Source organism: Hibiscus syriacus, unplaced genomic scaffold, assembly GCF_006381635.1.
Source record: "Hibiscus syriacus cultivar Baekdansim isolate YM2019G1 unplaced genomic scaffold, ASM638163v2 tig00110328_pilon, whole genome shotgun sequence".
Taxonomy (NCBI): domain Eukaryota; kingdom Viridiplantae; phylum Streptophyta; class Magnoliopsida; order Malvales; family Malvaceae; genus Hibiscus; species Hibiscus syriacus.
This window is the reverse complement of record NW_024062685.1, coordinates 3,324,649-3,345,658: the sequence shown is the minus strand read 5'-3', so window position 1 is coordinate 3,345,658 and position 21,010 is coordinate 3,324,649. Positions and strand designations below refer to the sequence as shown.

Below are 21,010 nucleotides of genomic sequence, written 5' to 3'. Positions count from 1 at the left end.
TTTCAAACTGGGTTGTCCTTTCAATTCAAACTCCAATACTCCATGATCTAGAAGAAGTTGGACTCGATGTTTGAAGGTAGAACAATTCTCAATATAATGTCCTTGAATTCCAGCATGATATTCACAACGAACGTTGCAGTCATACTAACTTGGATATGGAGGTCGCAAAGGTTTCACATAATGTGGTGCCACTTCTCGGTCTTCTAACAGTTCATCATACAACTCCTTATATGATATTGGGATGTAATCACAACGAGAGCCACCTCTCAACTTGGGTTGAACTAGAGTTTCCGGTTTTATTTCCCTTGTTGTTGGGAGTAGAATATCAAACACCAACGAGTTCTGACTGTATGTATTCTTTTCATCCTTCTGAACTTCTATAGTTTCCACTATTTCCTTGGCATTTCCAAACAACTTGTTGATACGAACAATGATTGTGCGTGATTTCTCATACTGACTAGAATCAACAGGTTCTAAAGTAGTCCCTTATATGATATTGGGATGTAATCACAACGAGAGCCACCTCTCAACTTGGGTTGAACTAGAGTTTCCGGTTTTATTTCCCCTGTTGTTGGGAGTAGAATATCAAGCACTAACGAGTTCTGACTGCATGTCTTCTTTTCATCCTTCTGAACTTCTATAGTTGCCACTATTTCCTTGGCATTTCCAAATAACTTGTTGATACGAACAATGATTGTGCATGATTTCTCATACTAACTAGAATCAACAGGTTCTAAAGTAGTTCCTTGCGTATCTGATACCTCAAGATTATTTTCATTGAGTTCTTTATTTTCTTTTATAGAAGTTTCTCTTCATTTGGGCAAAACATCTATTCTATCCATCATCTTGGACATTTGCTCTTTTATCTCTCTTATCTCCTTGTGCTCTTCGTCAGACATATGATCTTTATGCGCGCAACTCTCCACTATTTTCGAAGCTTTCTCAAGATGCCATTTCTTGACTGTGTTATAGTCTGTTTGATCACGAAACCCCTTGTCTGTCATGAAAACCTTTTACTATGATGACCACTCACAAATCAACACCTTTTGAATATGTCATTATCATGTAATGCGGACAAAGAAAAAACAACAACATATAAACAAGTTAGTAAAAATAAGATAACAAAAGGAAAAAAAGCAATAATATCAAAATAAATAAATTGAAGCTAATAAGAATGCAAATACGGATGCAAATGTACAAGGTGTTAATTCCAAAAGTGACCACCATAGAACAACCTTCATTTAGACAAAAAGAATTCAGTACACCATGTGGCCAAAATATATAAATATGATTCTTTATTCCTTCATTTCCTTGAGTCGTACTCTTCATGGAATCTAACATTGCACCCAAAGTTTTTGTCGTATTTTATCACCTTTGATGACACTAGATGTCCTTAAATTGAATCTTGTGGTCTCTATTTTTACTTTCAATATGAAGTGATCTTCATGTCTTTATGAAGGGTCTTCTTGTCCTTGGTATAACTGTATCTATCTTCTAAGAGAATATCTTGGCCTTCACTCCTTTAAAGGAAGTCTTCAATCAGCTTCAGATTTCTTCATTCATCGAATGTCCTTCTTCATGAATCATTTGAACATATTTGAACCTGATTTTGACTACATGGTTAAGAATATCTTGTCTCATTATGACCAGCCTTCTTATTAGTCAATCACTTGCGAATTAACACCTTGTGATGACATGAAGATGCAAATGCAATCAAATCAAAATAAAATAGACATAGAACAAAAATGGGTTAGTGCACATAATATCAACAACAAAATAATAAGTATCATAATCATTAAATAAAACCTACCCTCATATGCTGGCTACCCAATCATGCTTTAGTAGATCATACCCAACATGATATTTACCCCATACTTTGTTATTCACAAAAAGAAATTCTAACCGCATGATATGTAGTTCGCATGCATTTATTCGAAAAACGAAAATAAATTACTCAAAAAAAGCTTTTCCTTGTGTACCCTCCTCACAGGATTCTTAAGGTTCAGGGTTGGCTCAATCTAAGTTCAGGCTCTATGTTCACTATATGCCGGGTTCAGTTCTAAAGTAATAGGTTCTCGAATTGTCCTTGTCGGTGCCCTCTTGGGCTGTCGAACCCTCAATCATGGCCCATCACAAGCTTTAGTGGATCGAGTTCAATTTCGAGGGAACACACATCCTTATGTCCTTACGGAGGTAAATACCATCACGAGGACCATAAGGCATGAGCTCCAGGAGTGATCTACTATCCCATGCAGAGGTGAAAACCATACGAGGGCATAGTCTCTCACTCCTACTTAATTTGGACGGAGCGGAGTTTTAGCTCATGTCATGAAAATGCAGCTGTGTAGTGTGTGATGAAAAGCAAAAAACACACACAATAAAGACACTCAAAATTTCCTAAATTCACACAATTAATTTGAAATCATTAGCAAACAAATCAGTACAACTATTTATTAGTAAATTAAATTAAACATCAAAATGCAAACAAAAATTCATTTAAAACCAAACAAGGGATCATAAACCAAATTAGAACGCATTTATAACCTTAAATTGCAAATACACTTAATTAATCGACTATCGGCCTGACTCTCTAAAAAAAAGTCCCCAGTGGAGTCGCCAAGCTATCGAAACGATTTTTTTCTCAAAAGGTGAGATTTTGGAAACCACATCAATTTTTAATTTATCTCTTTCAATTGATTTTTTAAAAAAATAAATGCAATTTAAAAAACCTCTCGTTTCAAAAATTTTGGGATTTTGTTTACAATAGACAAATATGGTTCGAAGAGTCACCATCAATCTTTGATTAGGGTGTGATTGGGCACCCAAAACCATTTTTGTTATTGTAAATAAAAATTAATTTTAATTAAAACAACAAGTTAAAGTCTGTGTTACCAAAATCGAGTTCGGGAGTCGGTTACGAGTGAGGAAGGATTAGCACCCCCACAACGCCCTAAATCGGTACCTAGTCGATTAATTAGCGTCTTTGCAATGAACTTTACAAATTCGAACTTAATTTGATTTTTGATCCCATAAAACAAAGATGTGAATTTAATAATATTCAAAAGCACCCAAATAAATTAAATTAAAATTACCAAGTCATTTTAGAAAGATAAAAAATGTTCGATTATTTACAAATATCGAGACCAGATCTTAAAAGCTATAACAACCTTTTCTCGATAAATTTAAATAGCCGAACATTTTTTTTCTTCCATTCCCAAATTTTAAAGTGATGGATCAATTTTTAGGCGTCACTAATGGGATACACTTTTATTTTAAAATCATTAAAAAGCGGACCTCAAATACGTTATGACAATCCACTTAAAACAATTTTAAATTAAAAGTGTATTACCCTTAATCTAATTATGTATTTATAAGTCGAGTTATGCACATGAAGGTATCATACAAATTGCATTACTAATTAATAAAATGATACAAGCATGTCAGAGCAAATGTAAAGAAACAACATTAACAAGGTTAAAAAAAGTGTAAGGTTCAATGAAAAATATATATTCTAATAATAATAAAAATTTCCATGATATTAACTTGTTTAAAAAAAACAAAATAAATAGAAATGAAATTTATATCTATTAATTAATATATATACATATGTGACAAATTAATTAATTAAATATAATTATAATTTATTAAAACATAAATGAAACCTATTTAATCGAACACTACCATTGTATACTAATATATTTACATGCGTATTATAATGAAAATGTATAAAAAACAACATAATGACTGAAATGAATGAGCAGATAAATTTAAGGCTAAAATCATGAATTAAACAAAAATCAAGCCATAGAACACAAATAATTATATTTCATGTACTAAAATCGGAATAAACCCATAATTGCAAGTTGGACTAAAGTGTAATTATCAAAAAGAAATATATTAAACGTATAAACAAACGGAAATTCAAAACAATTAAATTTAGGGACTAGAATTAAATGCGTAGAAACATAGATGACAAAATCAGAAACTAAAAATAATAACCCAGGGGGACCAAAACACATTCATCAAAAACAAAGGAGGAGTCTCTACGAAAATAACCCATCCCCTAAAACATGGGTTGCCCTAACTTTTCCAAAACGCTACAGTTTCATCAGAAATATATAAATGTATATATTGTTTTATGTGAAAACTAAACCTAGCATTTATTTGATTTCCTTTCTACTTTTCCCTAACCCAGCCGCCGCTCTCTTCTTCACTATCTTTTTATGTTTTGCTTCAAAATACAACAATGGCTATTGTAAAATAATCAAAAGCTTATTTTTTTATCTTGAAATCTCCTTAATTTATTTCTAATTTTCGTATGGGATTGCTTGTTGGAATAAAAAAAACTATGTATTACTTCATGTGTATTAATTCAACAAGAAAACGGAGTTACCTACGATGACGCGAGGAAATGATGGCTTCATTGGAAGATGGTAGCGCTTATCCGATGAAAATGTAAGAAATTTTATTTGATTTCTTTGATTCTCTGATCTTTTTCATTTGTTTCGACAAGAATCTCATACACATGCTCCACACATACTCTTAAATACTTTACTTTTTTCTGGATTATTTCTGGTCAATGTTCTCTGTGTTTGTGTTGTTTTTGCTTATAATCTATTTGATTGGTTACTGCTTGATCATTTTTGAATTAAAAATGCTTGATGCTTGATTTTTGAAAAATAAAGGAAAATGAGGAGAAAAGTTTTGTATTGTTCTCTGTGTAAAAACGAAAATAGAAGGCCTCTGCTTTTTTGTATTTCAAATCTCCCGAAGAACACTGTTTTTCCCCCTTGTTCTCTGTGTAATCTCCTCTTTAATCTCTTGTGGTTAATTCCTAAAAACTGAACCCTTTACAATTTATTTTCCCCCCACGTAAAAAAAAACTGCTCCCTTCAGTTTTTATCACCCCTGAAGAGAGAAAAATAAATAAATAATGGCCTCCAAGTTTTTTTTTGTTTTTAACCCATAACTGTTTTCATTTGTAAGTGATATGTGCCCGGACAAATCAAGCATCTACATTTTCAAGTCAATGCTAACGTCTCGTTTTGTAACATTCTATTTTCCAAACACATTTTTCATCCTTGCAGCAGCAGTTAGTTTTAGAAAGATAATACATAAGAACTTAGCTTACTATAGGTAGGAACAAACAAATTAACAGTATTTACATCAGCCAAGCATAATTCAACAGCCAAGGTTTTGAATTATGAAGTGATGTCTTCATATCTAAACTTTTTGGGTTCATACATAAAGATCAAATCGACAAATATATCATTTCTAACACAGATTTATCATAGTCAAAAACAGCTAAATACTGCAAAATCTTATCAGGAGAGCTAAATAAGGGCTAATAATTCGTTTAGCTCTATACCACAGAAGTTATAGTTCTCTTACAAATATTTTTGCCTCCAATGGGTCAATTTATTAACCATTAATCAGTTTGTACAACACAATTTTTATTCCTTGCATTGGATGATTTATCATCAATATCTCACAAAAGAAAATGCCGTGGGATGACCCCAACCTTAATATAAGACCAAAGAAAACCTAGTACGTAAGGGGGATGACCCCACCAAACAAAAATCAAGAAATTCAAACAGCTGGCATGGAGATTGAAAATCGTTTTCAAAACTAAACAAGCCCTAGTAATCTTGTCTTTTTTCACCTATTCTTGTAGCTCAAATCAGCCCAAGTATTATGGTCGTCCACCCAAAAAAAATTTCCAGGAAAAAAGTAATCCTTTATCCATATCTCCCTCAGCCTCAATCAAAAAGAAAGTCTTGTGGTGTTCATTTATTTGTTTGTACACAAGGCATATAGGGTGAGGATAGGTTTCACCATAATTTCATTTCTTTCCAGTCTGAAAATAGCAAATATCTCAGCTTTACCACTTGTTCCTCAGTACAGTCCTGGGATGCTAACTACTGCAAATAAGCATCAAATTAGACCCAGAGTTTTCAGTCTTCGCTGCAAAATCAGGTCCCTTAAACTCGGTAATTAAACTCTCTTCTTCTTCCTGCATCATTCTTTATAAGCTTATTTACAGAACATAAGATTATATTACATTTGCATGCAGATATTGAACAGATGTCAGAAAGGTGGAGGCAAAGGGGCCATAGAGTATCCTGGATGTAAGGTGGTGTTGTACGTTCTTGACCTCCACGTACCTTGTGCATTTCCTTACACTAGCATGCTTAATCTTGCTGCATTTGGGTTTTCCTTTTGCAAAGACTGAATAAATGATGCTTAGTTAATTTATACCATGCATGATTGAGTTTACAGGGAAAAACAAAAAGAATGGCAACATCTTCGAGAGATGGAAGTAAGCTGTTTACTTATATTATTTATGATTTTGAATATTTTTTTTATGGGAGATATATAATTATATCTTAATTATTTAAATAAAAAAAATTGGATTTGTTTCAGATGCTCTGATTGCCAAGAATTCGGGCTGAAAAGTTGTCCTATTTATGGGCAAGGAGGGCTCACACCCGAGAATAGAGGAGAAAGGTAGAGACTTGGTTTTTAATGAAACATATTGTATCTCATCACAATCTACAAAAACTACCCCTACCTATATTATTACTGTGCATCTTCTTAAAAAATTTGATACTATAATGTTAAATAAATATTTAAGATGTTAGTGAAGATATTTGTTACAACACTTGTAACATTTTTGTGTATATATTGTGCATATACATAAAAAGGTAAAAACATGGTAACAAAGTTGTAACAAACTAAATACTTAAACAAAAGTTAATAATATATTCATTGTGTACTTACTAATCAAAGGTTAGTCCATAAAACCGTACGAACAAAAATTGAATATATACTCTTTGCTAAAAAAAAAGATACATACACCTACTTAAGTATAGGAAGAGAGAGAAGACCCTGGAAAAAATGAATACTGCTACAGCTTCCACAGCACGTTGTTGAACTATGGTACTTAACCACTCAAAGGTTTGTCAATAAATCCGTTACGAACAACCAGGAGTTTGCCCGAGATCCATCATATCCATTTGCGGCGGAATTACTCTTTTCCGAATAAGCATTTCCACTGTGGGGCACGTTCTCTTTCGCCCACCTCTCGGCCTTGATCTAAATTGCTGGTCTAACTCCAAGAAATCTCCCTGCACAAGTAGTTATAGAAAAACTATGAACTTTGCCAAAAATGAAAAAGACCAATACCACAAGACAGAAGCTCACAAGAGCATTGAGTCATTGAATAACAAGTAGCTTACCGGAGTATACACGTGGCACCCTGATTTCTCATGTTTATCTCTAACATGCTTGTACGAAAATTTCATGCCACAACCAAAGCTACATGCATAAGGCTTGAGCTCTTCGTGCACGGCCTTGACATGCTGGCGGATATTTGATTTCTGTAAAAGAATATTTCAACACATCGGTGAAAAATAAAAATGTTTATGATCAGTAAAAAAATTTAGCAGAGAACACTTGCTTAGTCTTTAACAATAACATTCAACTTCTAATGCATTTTAAGGTTCACAGCATCTTACAGTTGAAAATGTGTGAAGACAACCCTCAAAATCACTTAATTCTCTCTGACGCAACCCCTTCTGATTCATGTGTTCGGAGGTGCCTGTTGATGTTCTTCTTCAGATGCTTTGCTCCACAAATCTGGCAGTTAATATATGCATGGCATGATTGGACATGATCCCTAAGGCATTGCTCATTAGCGAAATACTTCATGCAACCTGGGTCAGAACAGACGGCTTCCACCGAGTCCAATTTAACTGTGACAGTTATGTTATTAATCAGATAACATGTAGACTTATCAAATCAGATGCTTTGATATGATTTTGAACACTGAAAAAAGAAAAGCAACTTGCCATATGAATCATCATGCTTTTTCAACTTGATGCAAATTTGAACACCTTTCCACATCCTGCTTCTTGACAGACATATTGCTTCTCACTTCCAGCTTCAGAGGATAATAACTCTTCATCATGAAATTCTTTTAGATGCCTTGTCATATTGCCTTGGAATGCAAAATCTTTATTGCAGTTCTCAATCGGACACTTATAAAGTTTCCCTTGGTGCTGAAGAACGTGACGATTCAAGTGGTATTTCCTCCTGTAGCTAGCATGGCGATCCTCAACTGAACAAACAAATGGCATCTTCTAAAATTTATAAAAGAGAAAGGTATTAGAACAAATAGCACAAAGCATACATCATAGATGTATACATGCAGCACGTCTTCAAACCTCACAGTACACCACACGGCGTGACCGAGGCTCACTTGATGGAGTTTCTCAGGAGGTCTCCCAACCTGATACTGGTCCATTCAAGTAATAACAAAACAGCCTCTTGCATTTTGGAGTTCATTTTGTGGGATCCAATGCTTCACGTTATGACATCCGATGGTTATTTTTTTCTTTATAAAAAAGGAACTCCTGCAAAAGTATTCATCCTTGATAGACATGAACACAAGAGGAAAAAAAAAGCAGTCATAAATCAAAAGCGACTAGAAGTACTCATTGTTGACAAATAAACGAGTAATTTCTCTATAACCAGATTAGTGAGAATGCGAAATAAAAGCGGAAAAATAATACCCAAAAAATTGATAACAGAGTTCAGCCAATTGTGCTTACGTCTCCAGACTGCTGCAGATCTTTTATTAAGAGAGAAAATTTACAGGTGTTTATAAAACACTCACTACTTATAAGAAAGCTCTCTAGTATTGAGAGAAAGAAAAATGATTTGTGATGATTTTGAAGCTAAATGGGCTAGGGTATTTATAGCTGAAGCTTATGGACTAATCTTATAAATACCCTAAAGTGTGTAGTGACTAAAATATAATTAACCCAAAAACATTTTAATTAAAAATTGGGGAACCGAACGGTGCCCCCAATTATTGAAAACCCATACATGCCTGCCCCCTTTTTCTGACTTTTCACGTTCAACAATCTCCCACTTGAAGACTGATTTTAATCTTTCTTCACACCTCGATCAATGCAGCAGCTTTTCTAGTCTTGTTACTTTAGCATGCCAACTGAAGCTGAACACAACTTCAGTTTTTTCGTAGTCACTGTCTTTGTCAACATGTCTGTCGGATTTTGAACTCCACTAATATTTTCAAGTTTCAAAATCTCATCTTTCAGAAGAGGCCGGATAAAATAATAACGCAATTGTATGTGCTTCGTCCTGGAATGAAAAGACGGATTCTTTGCTAGATGGATAGCACTTTGACTGTCGCAATACAAGACATTATTTTCTTATTTCTTGCCTAACTCTTCCAAGAAACTTTAGAGTCAAACTATCTCCTTGCTGGCTTCCGTAACAGCGACATATTCTGCTTCAGTTGTAGAGAGAGCAACTATCTTCTGTAGTTGAGAAACCCAACTTACTGCAGTACCTCCTAGAATATAGACATAACCTGTAGTGCTCTATTTTATGTCAACATTTCCAGCTAAGTCAACATCTACATAGCTTGTCAGTATCGTATCTTCACCTTTGAAACAAAATGTTTTGTTTGTAGTATCTCGCAGATATCTGAGGATCCATTTGACAGCTTCCCAATGTACATTGCCTGTATTATTTATGTACCTGCTAACAGCTCCCACTGCATGAGCAATATTTGGTCTGATACAAACCATGGCATATATCAGACTTCCAATTGTTGAGGCATACGGTACCTTCACCATGCGTGCACGTTCTTCCTCCGTCTTTGGTAATTGTTCTTTGGAGAGTCTAAAATGAACACCTAAAGGTGTACTTACTGGTTTAACATCTTGCATGTTGAACCTTGAGAGTACTTTATTGATGTACTCAGTTTGTGATAACATCAAAGTCCCCGACTTTGTGTCTCTCTTGATCTTCATCCCAAGAATCTGCTTTGCAACGTCCAGATCTTTCATAGCAAACTGCTTCGACAATTTTTGCTTCAAGTTTATAATCTCTTGCATGTCTGAGCCTGCAACGAGCATGTCATCAACATACAACAATAAAATAATGAAACTGTTGTCGAACCTCTTAATGTAGCAACAATGATTTGTTTAGCATCTGGTAAAACCACTGCTACTACTCATGAAGCTATCGAACTTCTTGTACCACTGTCTAGGAGTTTGTTTTAAACCATACAAGCTCTTCTTCAACCTGCATACCAGGTTTTTATTTCCTGTCTCTATGAAGCCTTCTGGCTGCCTCATATAGATTTCTTCCTCCAAATCACCATGAAGGAAAGTTGTCTTTACATCTAACTGCTCAAGATGTAAATTTTCTGCAGTTACAATTTTCAACACCAGTCTGATTGTATACAGTTTTACAACTGGAAAGAAAATTTCATTGTAGTCAATATCTTCTTTTTGCTGAAAACTTTTGACAACCAATCTTTCTTTGTAGTGTTTGCTCCCATCGTGCTCTTCTTTGATCCTGTAGATCCACTTGTTATGGAGCGCTTTCTTGTCTGGTGGTAATTCAGCTAACTCCCACGTCGGATTTTACATAAGCGAGTCCATCTCATCTTTCATGGAAGACTCCCACTTGACTGAATCCTCCAACTGCATTGCTTCATCATAGCACTCTGATTCACCATTGTGAGTCAACAACAAGTAGTGCAAAAAAGGTGAATAACGCTGGGTTGGTTTAGAAATTCTGGAGGAGCGTCTTAGTTCCGGTGTGTCTGGTTCTTCTTGAACTACTTCAGGACTGATCTGAACATCATTTCCAGAAATCTCTTCGAACTCAGATATTCATTTGTTTCAGCTTTGGTATTGGAGCTGCTTGATTCTACAGTTGACATGTCTTTGAACATCACATTCTCATTGAAAATGACATCTCTGCTTCTATAATCTTTCGATTTTCATAGTCCCAAAACCGGTAGTCGAACTCATCACCGCCATAACCAACAAAAGCACATTTGTTGGACTTAGCATCAAATTTACTTCTTTCAGCAGAGCATATTTGTTAGACTTTGCATCAAGTTTACTTCTTTCAGCAGAGTCTATGTGTACATAAGAAATACAACCATTCTTAAGTATGAAAGGTTTATTTCTTTCTTGCTCCAAACTTCCTCTGGTATTCTGCCATCCAAAGGAACTGAGGGCTCACGGTTGATCAGGTAAGCTGCAGTGTTGATAGCTTCAGCCCATAGAAATTTGGGTAATCCGGCATGTATCCTCATGCTTCTTGCACGTTCATTCAGAGTTCTGTTTATGCGCTCTGCTACGCCACTCTGCTGCGGTGTCATGGGAACTGTTGTCTCCATCTTGATCCCATTATTTGCGCAGAAATCTCTGAATCTCCTATTTATGTACTCTCCTTCATTGTCAAACCTCAACCGCTTGACTTTCAGACCAGTCTCATTTTCCAACATGGACTTCTATTTTCTGCAGGTATCAAAGACTTCTGATTTATTCTTCAGAAAATAAACTCACCTTTCTTGTAGAATCATCGATGGAGGTGACATAATATAATGAGCCTTCAAGAGATGGAACTGGAAATGGTCCCCATAAATCAGTATGAACCAACTCTAACATTTCAGCCTTGGGTGTCTTACCAATCTTTGCAAAGATGACTTTCTTTTGTTTGCCAAAGATGCAATCCTCGCATAGTTCGACATCTACATTCTTTAGATCCGGCAACTTCTATTTTGACAAAAGTGTCTTCATCCCTTTCTTGCTCATATGACCAAACCTTTGGTATCATAGATTTGATTTTCCATCAGCATCTGCTGCAGCAATGATATTCTCTAAGTTTGAGGTTACATATAGAGTATCAGTCTTCTTACCACGAGCAATGACGAGTGCTCCTTTGGTAATATTTCATTCACAACCTAAAAAAGTTGTACTATATCCTTCTCCATCAAGCTGTCCTACAGAAATCAAATTCCTTTTGAGACTATGAATATGTCTCACTCCTGTCAGCTTCCATGTGGTCTGGTTTGGCAGCTTTAGTCGGATGTCTCCTTTTCCGACGATCTTTAAGATTTCATCATCAGCTAGATGAATCTTCCCAAAATCACCACTTACATAATTCTCCATGATTTCTCGGCATGGGTGGAGTGGAAAGATGCTTCTGAATTCAAGATCCATAATTCAATCGGACTGTTAACGCTTAGAATCATGTCATAACCTGTCTCCTCTGTCATGTTGGCAGATTCCTGTGCGCCTGTATCTTTCTTCGGTACTCGACAATCTCTTTTAAAGTTACCCTTCTTGCCAACAGGTATAATCTTTCTTTTTCGTTCTTGATTTTTCTCTTCTGGATTTGGATCTGCCACGATTTGAATTCATTTTTGAAATTCTCCCTCTAGACTCCATGTGCAAGGCTGAGGAGGTTGATGCTTCACCCGATTCTCTTCGTCGAATTTCTTCACTTAATACCAGATCTCGAACATCGTCGAATTTCAATTTGTTATTTCCCGACGAGCTGCTGATTGCTGTAACAGTAACATTCCAACTATCTGGTAGAGATGATAAGAGAATTAAAGCTCGAACTTCATCATCGAATTCAATTTCCACGGAACTCAACTGGGTTGTGATTGTGTTGAGTTCATTTAGGTGTTGTGCCACCGATGCCGCTTCCGCTATCCGCAAATTGAATAATCGCCTCATCAAATGATATTTGTTTGAGGTCGATGACTTCTCGTATATACTGGAAAGAGCCGCAATAAGACCCGCTGTGGTCTTTTCTTTTGCTATGTTGAAAGCAACATTACGGGATAACGTCAGTCGGATTACTCCTAAGGCTTGTCTGTCGAGAAAAGCTCAGTCTTCATTCTTCATGCCCTTTAGTTATTTTCTTGAGAAAAGGTTGATATAGATTTTTCTAGTGTAGAAAATTTTCAATCTGCATCTTCCAAAAGTCAAAGTCCGCACCATTAAACTTTTCAATTTTCACATTCCCTTCGTCTGCAGCCATCGCTCCCACTCGAATCTAACTTCGTTTGGATCGTTTCTGACAATTCTTGCGAACCACCGTGTATTAGAACATTTCCGGCGATAAATTCGTATCGCCAATAAATTTTTTACTATTCACGAAGTTTACTATGCACGTGAATAGTGATGAATAGTAACCTCACAAAAATTGATAAAATTCACAACTAAAAACTCTGATACCAATTGTTGGGAAATAAACGAGTAACAAGTAATTTCTCTATAACCATATTAGTGAGAATGCGAAATAAAAGCAGAAAAATAATACCTGAAAAATTGATAACGGAATTCAGTCAATTGTGTTTACGTATCCGGACTACTGCAGATCTTTTACTAAAAAAGAAAAATTACAGTTGTTTATAAAACACTCACTACTCACAAGAAAACTCTCTAGTATTGGGAGAAAGAAAAATAATTTTGGATGATTTTTAAGTTAAATGTGTTAAAGTATTTATAATTGAAACTTAGAGATTAATCTTGTAAATACCCTAAAATGTGTAGTGACTAAAATGTAATTAACCTAAAAACATTTTAATTAAAAATTGGGACATCGAATTCGATGCCCAATTGTTGAAAACCTATGCATGCCTGCCCATTTTTCTGACTTTTCACGTTCAACACCCATACCCTACATATATTCAAACATTGGTTCGAGAGTACGATTCCCCAAATATATGAATAAACTTAAACAAATGAGCTTATTTATACCAAACATATATTGGCAAGACAAGTTATACTAAATTACAAACAACATGAACTAAAAAGGATCTTTCAGTATGAAGCTAGTTACAAGTTTAAAAAAAGGCACCTCAAGGGAATGGTTTTGCAAGTGTTGCTTCAAATGAGCAGGCTTCTTGAAAGAAGCCCCGTCTTTACATGTATTCGACGGTGAAACTCCCTCTTCTTCCTTTCCCTCGTTGTTTAACTTGTCCTGAACAAAACCCAAAGTTCGAAACAAAAGAAAGCTTTAGTATTGACACATTTTAATTTGAATATGGGAAAAACAGAACCCATCGGCAGAGTCCGGGGGAAATGGGAAAACGTTGCAGAATAAAAGAAAGTACCGGATGATGAGCGAGGATGTGGGAGGTGATGAGAGTCTTCTTAGATCTGCATACTCCACAGTATTCGCAGAAATAACGTCTTATGTCTTTGAAGATGGCTCCCCCGCCTCCTCCTTCCATTTTTAATGGATTTTCGCGGGCACAGCAAGCAGGCGTGCCGCTCTCGAAGTGGAAACACTAAATATATATATAACACGAGATGACCTATGTATTCGCGGTTGAGCTTGGACTTAGTCTTGGAAAGCGGTGTGACGGGTTCGGCCCATCTAATCATTATTTTGGATTTGTGGTTTGGGCTTTAATCCTTTGTTTTCAAACATTGAGTTTGATTTTAGGTCCAATCGAACGCTTTGATGTCATAAAGCTAAAATGGTTTAATATATAAGTTGAAAATATTAATTATTCAAATTAGATTATTAGTTTGATTTAATTTCTTTGTAATATAAAAATGAATTAAACAAGTTACATAGACATGTTATAAAACTCTGACAATTTACTAAATAATATCATGAAACCACAAAATCAATTTAAAAATGGAAATGTGTTATTATGAACCACTTAGACAATCTCACTAAATCAAACTGATTTTCCCTCTACTGAAAACAAAAGACGAGCATTAAAAAAATGAAACTGACGCAAAAAGTAGAGGCACCTACCAAATCCATCCTTATCTTCCCCTCCAGACCAACTTATTCAAATCCATCCTAAACTAAAAAGCTTATAATTAAAACTCCCATCCTAATATATAAACCATTATTTATCGCCCTATTATTGAATATCACATTAAAAATAAATGAATGAATGAAGCAGGTACCAACCAGTCCAACCCGTGAAATCTGTCCACTTTATTTTGATTGGATTACATAATATAGAGAAATATAAATATTTTGAAGATATTACCAGTTGCTATAACAGCTGAACATAGAGTGGATTGACTCTGACAGCCCAGCGGCAGCGCCCACTATAATAAATCGTCTCTTCTCACCTCCTTTCTTCAGATCATTATTGGTACAAACTCCAAAACAGAACAACTTAGCCATCATATCCCAAAGGTCCTGTGCTGGGTTTGAGAATTAGAATGGGACGGTCGCCCTGCTGCGAGAAGGCACATACCAATAAAGGAGCCTGGACCAAAGAGGAAGACCAGCGCCTCATTGACTACATCCGTCTCCACGGTGAAGGCTGCTGGCGTTCCCTTCCCAAAGCTGCCGGTGGGTGCCTCGTGCTCCCACTTTCCCTTCGCTTCTTTAATCTCTTGTTTTTACTTATTTGGTTTATATGTATGCAGGGTTGCTTAGGTGTGGCAAGAGTTGCAGATTAAGATGGATAAACTACTTGAGGCCTGATCTTAAGAGGGGGAATTTCACCCAACAAGAGGATGAACTTATCATCAAACTCCACAGTTTACTTGGGAACAAGTGATTCCCTTTTCTTTTCTTTTCTTTTCTTGTTTGAAGCGTCTTTTTTTCATTTCTGATACAGATTGAATCTTTTTTTTAATGGCAGGTGGTCTTTAATAGCGGCAAGATTACCGGGAAGAACAGATAACGAGATCAAGAACTACTGGAACACCCACATCAAGAGGAAGCTTTTAAGTAGAGGAATCGATCCCCAAACCCACCGCCCACTCGATCATCAACCCACGGCTACCAATACGATTACACCCACCCAGTTGGATTTCAGAAGCGTGCCCAGGGTTTCGATTGCAAACTCATCTCTGGATTTCAAATCCAACGAGTTCCAGATCAAGGCCAAGGCGGAATCCCTGGAAGAAGGCGATTCCAGCAGCAGTGGAATGACCACAGATGAAGAACAACTGCAGCAGTGCAAGGACAAGTTTCCACGTAATGGGCAAGACTTAAATTTGGAGCTATCAATCGGGACTCGCTCATTTGGAAAGAAGAACAACTCAACAACTGGGATTTCGACTGCTAACTCGGCCGATTCAAAACCACTGTCACACAACAAGAATTTCCGGCTTCCTGAATATGCTTCTTCTATCTGTTTGTGTTGCCAATTAGGGTTCCAAGCAAGTGAAAATTGTAGCAACTGTCAAAATACTAATGAATTCAATAGATATTGTTAACTTCTGGATCCAATTAGTGTTGCCAATTGCTAACCAAAGCTAAATTACAATATAATGCGTTTGCTATGTCCATCTTCAAAGGTTAAAAAAAACATCAATAACTGTTCTATGTAAAAAAAAAAAAGAGAGAAATCAACGCTTTTGAATTGTTTTGATTTGTTCTGTCGGTTCAGTCATTGGCGTGTCTGTTGGAAGAGAACGCCAGAATGGAAACTTACCCAATTTTGAAGCTTACTACTATTTTATTTATGAGAAAATAATTTCAGTGATCGAAATTTTTTTATAATATACGGTTTTGATCAACTTTTTTTTGATTTGTTAAAATGACCAACAAAATCGAAATGCGATCTCTAAAGTGCAACGCAATCTCCAGTATCGCAAATCAGTTTCCAGATTCACAACGCGATTTTGACTATCGCAACGCGATAATACATAATCGCAACTCGATTCTGACTATCGCAACGCGATTCTGACTGTCGCAATGCTGAATTTCAAATTCGCAACAGGTTTTAGTTTCACAATACAAATGTTTTGGGTATATAACTACGCAGCAGCAGCAACTCATAATCTAAATCTCTAAATCGCAACTCATTTCATCTCCATCTATCACTCTCTCCGGCGACATCCGTTCCAATATCTAACGATATCTTTCCCCATCCGGCAACAGATTTTAGTTTCGCAGCTCGTTTGTTTAGCAAATTAATTTACAATAATGAAATCATCTAATGTTGATCATGTTTGGATAGATTTGTATTTTGGAGAGTCATGGGAGAATGTTCATGGTGTTTTACAATATATGCTTTTACCCATGAATCTTCAACTAAAACTGTCATTAAAAAGTTAACTTATGAAACTCTAATGTTACGTGTTGCAAATAAATTGAATTTAGAGCCCTTAAGTGGATTTAGGCTATCTTATCAGAGAAAAGGTAAAGTTTATTTGTTAACCGACAATGAAGATGTTGAACGATTCATTGCTTACATTAGTGTTTCGCAAGATGATGTTACATTGTATGTTGTTGAACCTAGAAGTAGTGAAGTTGGGTCAGTAGCAGGTAGTAATCAACTAAGTTTTTCAACCCCAGTTTATGGTGCTTAAAATTTAATGGTTTCACCACAATTTCATCACCAAGCAAATTTTGTTTCACCACATTTCCAATACCAAACACAATCTCAAAACCCACAAACTTTCCCTAATCCAAATCTCAATCAACTTTCAGCACCAAATTTCGATTTTCGTATTAACCAGTTAAACGATGATGAGCCAACAGAAAAACTTGTGAGTACTAGTCGGTATTCGAAATTTGATCTTGGTCAATACCCGGACTTTGATCTTGGTCAATACTCGGATTTTGATGATGTTTCAGAAGAAGAAACAGACCCTGCGTGTAATTATTTTGATATTGGTCAATACCCGAATTTTGATGATGAAACAGCCGATGCCGAGGAAGATGTTATTGATGATAATGAGGAGGAAGTTACGACTGTGAATGAACATGTTGAACCTCCATTTTGTAATTTATATAACCCTGAAGAAGAAGAAGAAAAAGAAAAAATCCCCGAAGAAAATGCCACGGGAGTATAACTGGAATATGCCAGAATTACTTCAGATACCGGAAGAAGAGTTGGTAAAAATAGCAGTTGATTGTTACACAAAAATTATTCGTATCAAGAAAAATGATTGTTTTGATACAAAGGAAGACTTGAAGATAGTTTTGTATACGAAATGTGTGGAAGATGGCTATCAACTAAAAGTTAACAAATCAAGCAAAGATCGTTTCGAAACAAGGTGTATGATTGACAAAAACTGTACGTGGCGTAGATTGCAAAGAGGATAAAAGATTGTGAAATGTTTCAAGTTAGTACTTTTATTGATAAACATACATGTTCAAGAACCCAAGTTTTTCCTCACCATATACAGACAAACAAAAAGGTGTTGGGTGGTTTTCTGGCTGAGTTAATGTTTTTGAATGGCAGGGTATATCGGGGACATGAAATTATGACTGACATGAATGCTCGGTTCAAGATTAGTATCTCATATTCTCAAGCTTGGAGAGCCAAATGTTATGCCTTGGAATTGTTGAAGGGGTCTCCAGAAGCATCGTTTGCCCAATTGCCGGCTTATTGTCACAATTTAAAGCTGGAAAATCCTGGGTCGGTAACTCATATCAAAACATATAGAGATGGATGCTTTGAGTTGTTGTTTATCGCCATTGGTGCTGCGGTTAGTAAATCAATATAATTTTGTTGACTCATTTTTGTTAGTTACATGCATTTCACATTTAAATGATTATATTTCTTGTGTATATGATTTTGTAGATTCGTTTGTTTATTACTTGTATGCGCCCAATTATTATAGTTGACGGAGCACATTTAAAAGGTCGATACCTTGGAGTAAACCTATTAGCAGTAGCCATGGATGCTAATAATGGGATACTGCCAATAGCTTATGGGGTTGGCAAATTTGAAACCTCTGATTTATGAACATAGTTTATAGGGTATCTTAGAGATTGCATAGGTCCTATTAGCAATCTGACAATCATATCCGATAGGGCAAACTCAATTGACAACACTGTTAGAAGGTGTTTCCCAGATGCTTTTCATGGACTTTGTGGTGTTCATTTGTATAGAAATCTAAAATCAAGGTATGCTGGTATAAAAAATCACAAATGGACATACTGGAAGGCTGTAAAAGCTTATCGGGAAGTGGATTTTAATAAGCATATAAATTGTTTAAGACGTGTTTTGCCTCAGTGTGCTCAAACACTAGAAGATGTCGGGTTTGAAAGATGGTCAAGAGTACATCAACTTGGAGCAAGATATGGTTTCATGACGTCTAATAGTGTAGAATCAATCAACGCTCTATGTTGTTATTCCCGGAAATTACCCATTACTATGTTAATGGAGTTTTTTCGAGCCTCTATTCAACAGTGGTACTACAAGAAAAGAAACCATGCAGGTATTATTTCTTTAAATTCGTAACTTATCATATATTTTACTGAGTATTATTTATTTAAATTTATAGGAACATTGGAACATCGTGTTACACCATGGACTGAAAAAAAAGATAACGAAATGTGTTGTGAAGTCAACGTCATGGAGAGTTGAACCATGTTCAAACACTTTGTTTGAAGTACTGGATAATAACTTAAATGGGCTTGTCGATCTAAATGCAAAGACGTGTAGTTGTATGAAATGGCAAACATATGGTTATTCGAGTGGCCATGTTATAAAAGTTGCTCTTCATCTAAACCAAGATGATTCAAGCGCATACGCTATGGATTGCTACACTATAGAAGTATATCGACAGACTTATGCCGAGATTATCTACCCTATTCCACATCCTTCTGAGTGGGACATACCAGATGACTTACAAACAGTTTTGCCACCAGCCATGGACAGAAGGCTACCTGGCCGACCAAAAAGTCACGATCGTATACCTTCTAAGGGTGAAGAGAAGAACAGATCGACATGTAGTCGGTGCAAGGAAAGTGGTCATACAAGGTTGACATGTGGATCACAAGTGCCATCACAATCATCTTTTCCTCTACCAAAATATGGATCCTCATCAAAATCTAAAGCTCATATGGTGTCAAGAAAAAGGCAATCAAAATCGCAATCAAAATCAAAATCCCAATCACAACCGGCTTCACCTTTTGGGACTATTAACTTAGGTGATTTTTAAATGCAAACATTGTATTATGTGTATTTTATGTGTAAACTTTTAACATTTTTAGTTAGGCATGTATTAGTAACTTGAGTTTGAACATTGCTATGATCTGTTCAGTTGTTATCACTTATTACACATTCATTTGAATATCGCAACGCGAATTTGACTATTATGTGTATTTTATGTGTAAACTTTTAACATTTTCAGTTAGGCATGTATTAGTAACTTGAGTTTGAACATTGCTATGATCTGTTCAGTTGTTATCACTTATTACACATTCATTTGAATATCGCAACGCGAATTTGACTATCGCAACGCGAATTTGACTATCGCAACACGAATTTGATTATAGCAACTCAAAAATCGCAACGCGAATTTGACTATCGCAACGCGAATATGACTATCGCAACGCGAATTTGACTATTGCAACCCGAATTTGACCATCGTAACGCGAATTTGACTATCGCAACGTGAATTTGATTATCGCAACGGGAAAATCGCAAAGCGTATTAGACTATCGTAACTCGAATTGACTTTCTCGTTGCGATTTTGGCTTTCGCATTGCGATTTTGAGTTTAGCGTTGCGAAAGTGTACCTTCAACAAGTCTTTTGCCTTCAATATGATGCAGATTGAAATCAACAAATCAACTTTTACATTTCAATCAATAAGCACAAATAAGAATTATTTACACATCAATTAAACAAATCAACTTTTACAAATCAATTAAACAAGCACAAATAAGAATTATTTACACATCAATATTAAACAAATCAACTTTTACAAATCAATTAAACAAGCAAAAAATGCTAATAATTCTTATTTTCCTCATCAATTAAACAAATCAGACTTTTAAGAATCAATTAAACAATAAAAAAAAGTGTACCATAGACAGTTGTTTATGCACCCATACATCAATTTCACGCAGCTCACTTTAGGATTAACCTGCAGAAACTAAATATTTGCTCAAACAACACTTTCTACACATCTAAAACCAACAAACAGCAAATTATTATTGAATTCTAGGTACTTAACAACACTTGCATTTGACTTACAAATTATTTATGGACACTTTCATAACGCGGATGCAGGTAGGCAACGTCTCGCATATATCGCTCTAGCCATAAAATGCCGAAACCACAAGCCTACTACACCTCTATCTCTATCGGTGGGAGGTAGAAACTGTGTACTTCCTCTCATCAAACGCTCAAAGCACATGCATACGAGAGGACTACAATCCCCTCTGGCTTCCTGCGTTTGTTATGGCGCAGTCTCGTCTCTGATAACTGTAACATTG

General features: G+C 35.8%; 2 protein-coding genes, 2 long non-coding RNA genes and 1 pseudogene across 4 annotated transcripts; 2 read left to right on the top strand and 3 right to left on the bottom strand.

The window, feature by feature from the left end:
• The first annotated feature begins 4,207 nt into the window (after window positions 1-4,207).
• Window positions 4,208-6,583, top strand: LOC120118698. Its single transcript, XR_005515773.1, has 4 exons — window positions 4,208-4,455; window positions 5,900-5,990; window positions 6,074-6,319; window positions 6,424-6,583. It is a non-coding gene; the product is annotated as an uncharacterized LOC120118698 (long non-coding RNA).
• Window positions 6,584-6,741: 158 nt separating this feature from the next.
• LOC120118870 lies at window positions 6,742-8,305 on the bottom strand (annotated as a pseudogene).
• LOC120118489 (transcription factor IIIA-like) lies at window positions 8,162-14,107 on the bottom strand. The gene is made up of 3 exons (XM_039138518.1): window positions 13,961-14,107; window positions 13,705-13,827; window positions 8,162-8,431 (listed from the first exon to the last, which is right to left on the bottom strand). Exons 1-3 carry the CDS (start codon window positions 14,078-14,080, stop codon window positions 8,306-8,308), a joined length of 369 nt encoding a protein of 122 aa, XP_038994449.1. The 5' UTR covers window positions 14,081-14,107; the 3' UTR covers window positions 8,162-8,305.
• An 833-nt stretch (window positions 14,108-14,940) lies between these two features.
• Window positions 14,941-16,124, top strand: LOC120118488 (transcription repressor MYB6-like). Its single transcript, XM_039138517.1, has 3 exons — window positions 14,941-15,171; window positions 15,249-15,378; window positions 15,467-16,124. The coding sequence occupies exons 1-3, from the start codon at window positions 15,039-15,041 to the stop codon at window positions 16,044-16,046; spliced, it is 843 nt and encodes a 280-aa protein (XP_038994448.1). The 5' UTR covers window positions 14,941-15,038; the 3' UTR covers window positions 16,047-16,124.
• LOC120118490 lies at window positions 15,000-20,495 on the bottom strand. Its single transcript, XR_005515753.1, has 3 exons — window positions 20,484-20,495; window positions 16,657-16,659; window positions 15,000-15,406 (listed from the first exon to the last, which is right to left on the bottom strand). It is a non-coding gene; the product is annotated as an uncharacterized LOC120118490 (long non-coding RNA).
• Window positions 20,496-21,010: the final 515 nt, after the last annotated feature.

Coding starts and splice junctions, on each gene's coding strand:
- LOC120118489 (XM_039138518.1), bottom strand. CDS start 14,080: ATGGAAGGAGGAGGCGGGGGAGCCATCTTCAAAGACATAAGACGTTAT. Junction 13,828..13,960: donor ACATCCTCGCTCATCATCCG/GTACTTTCTTTT, acceptor GGTTTTGTTCAG/GACAAGTTAAACAACGAGGG. Junction 8,432..13,704: donor TGCAAAACCATTCCCTTGAG/GTGCCTTTTTTT, acceptor ATGTCTATCAAG/GATGAATACTTTTGCAGGAG.
- LOC120118488 (XM_039138517.1), top strand. CDS start 15,039: ATGGGACGGTCGCCCTGCTGCGAGAAGGCACATACCAATAAAGGAGCC. Junction 15,172..15,248: donor TTCCCTTCCCAAAGCTGCCG/GTGGGTGCCTCG, acceptor ATATGTATGCAG/GGTTGCTTAGGTGTGGCAAG. Junction 15,379..15,466: donor CACAGTTTACTTGGGAACAA/GTGATTCCCTTT, acceptor TTTTAATGGCAG/GTGGTCTTTAATAGCGGCAA.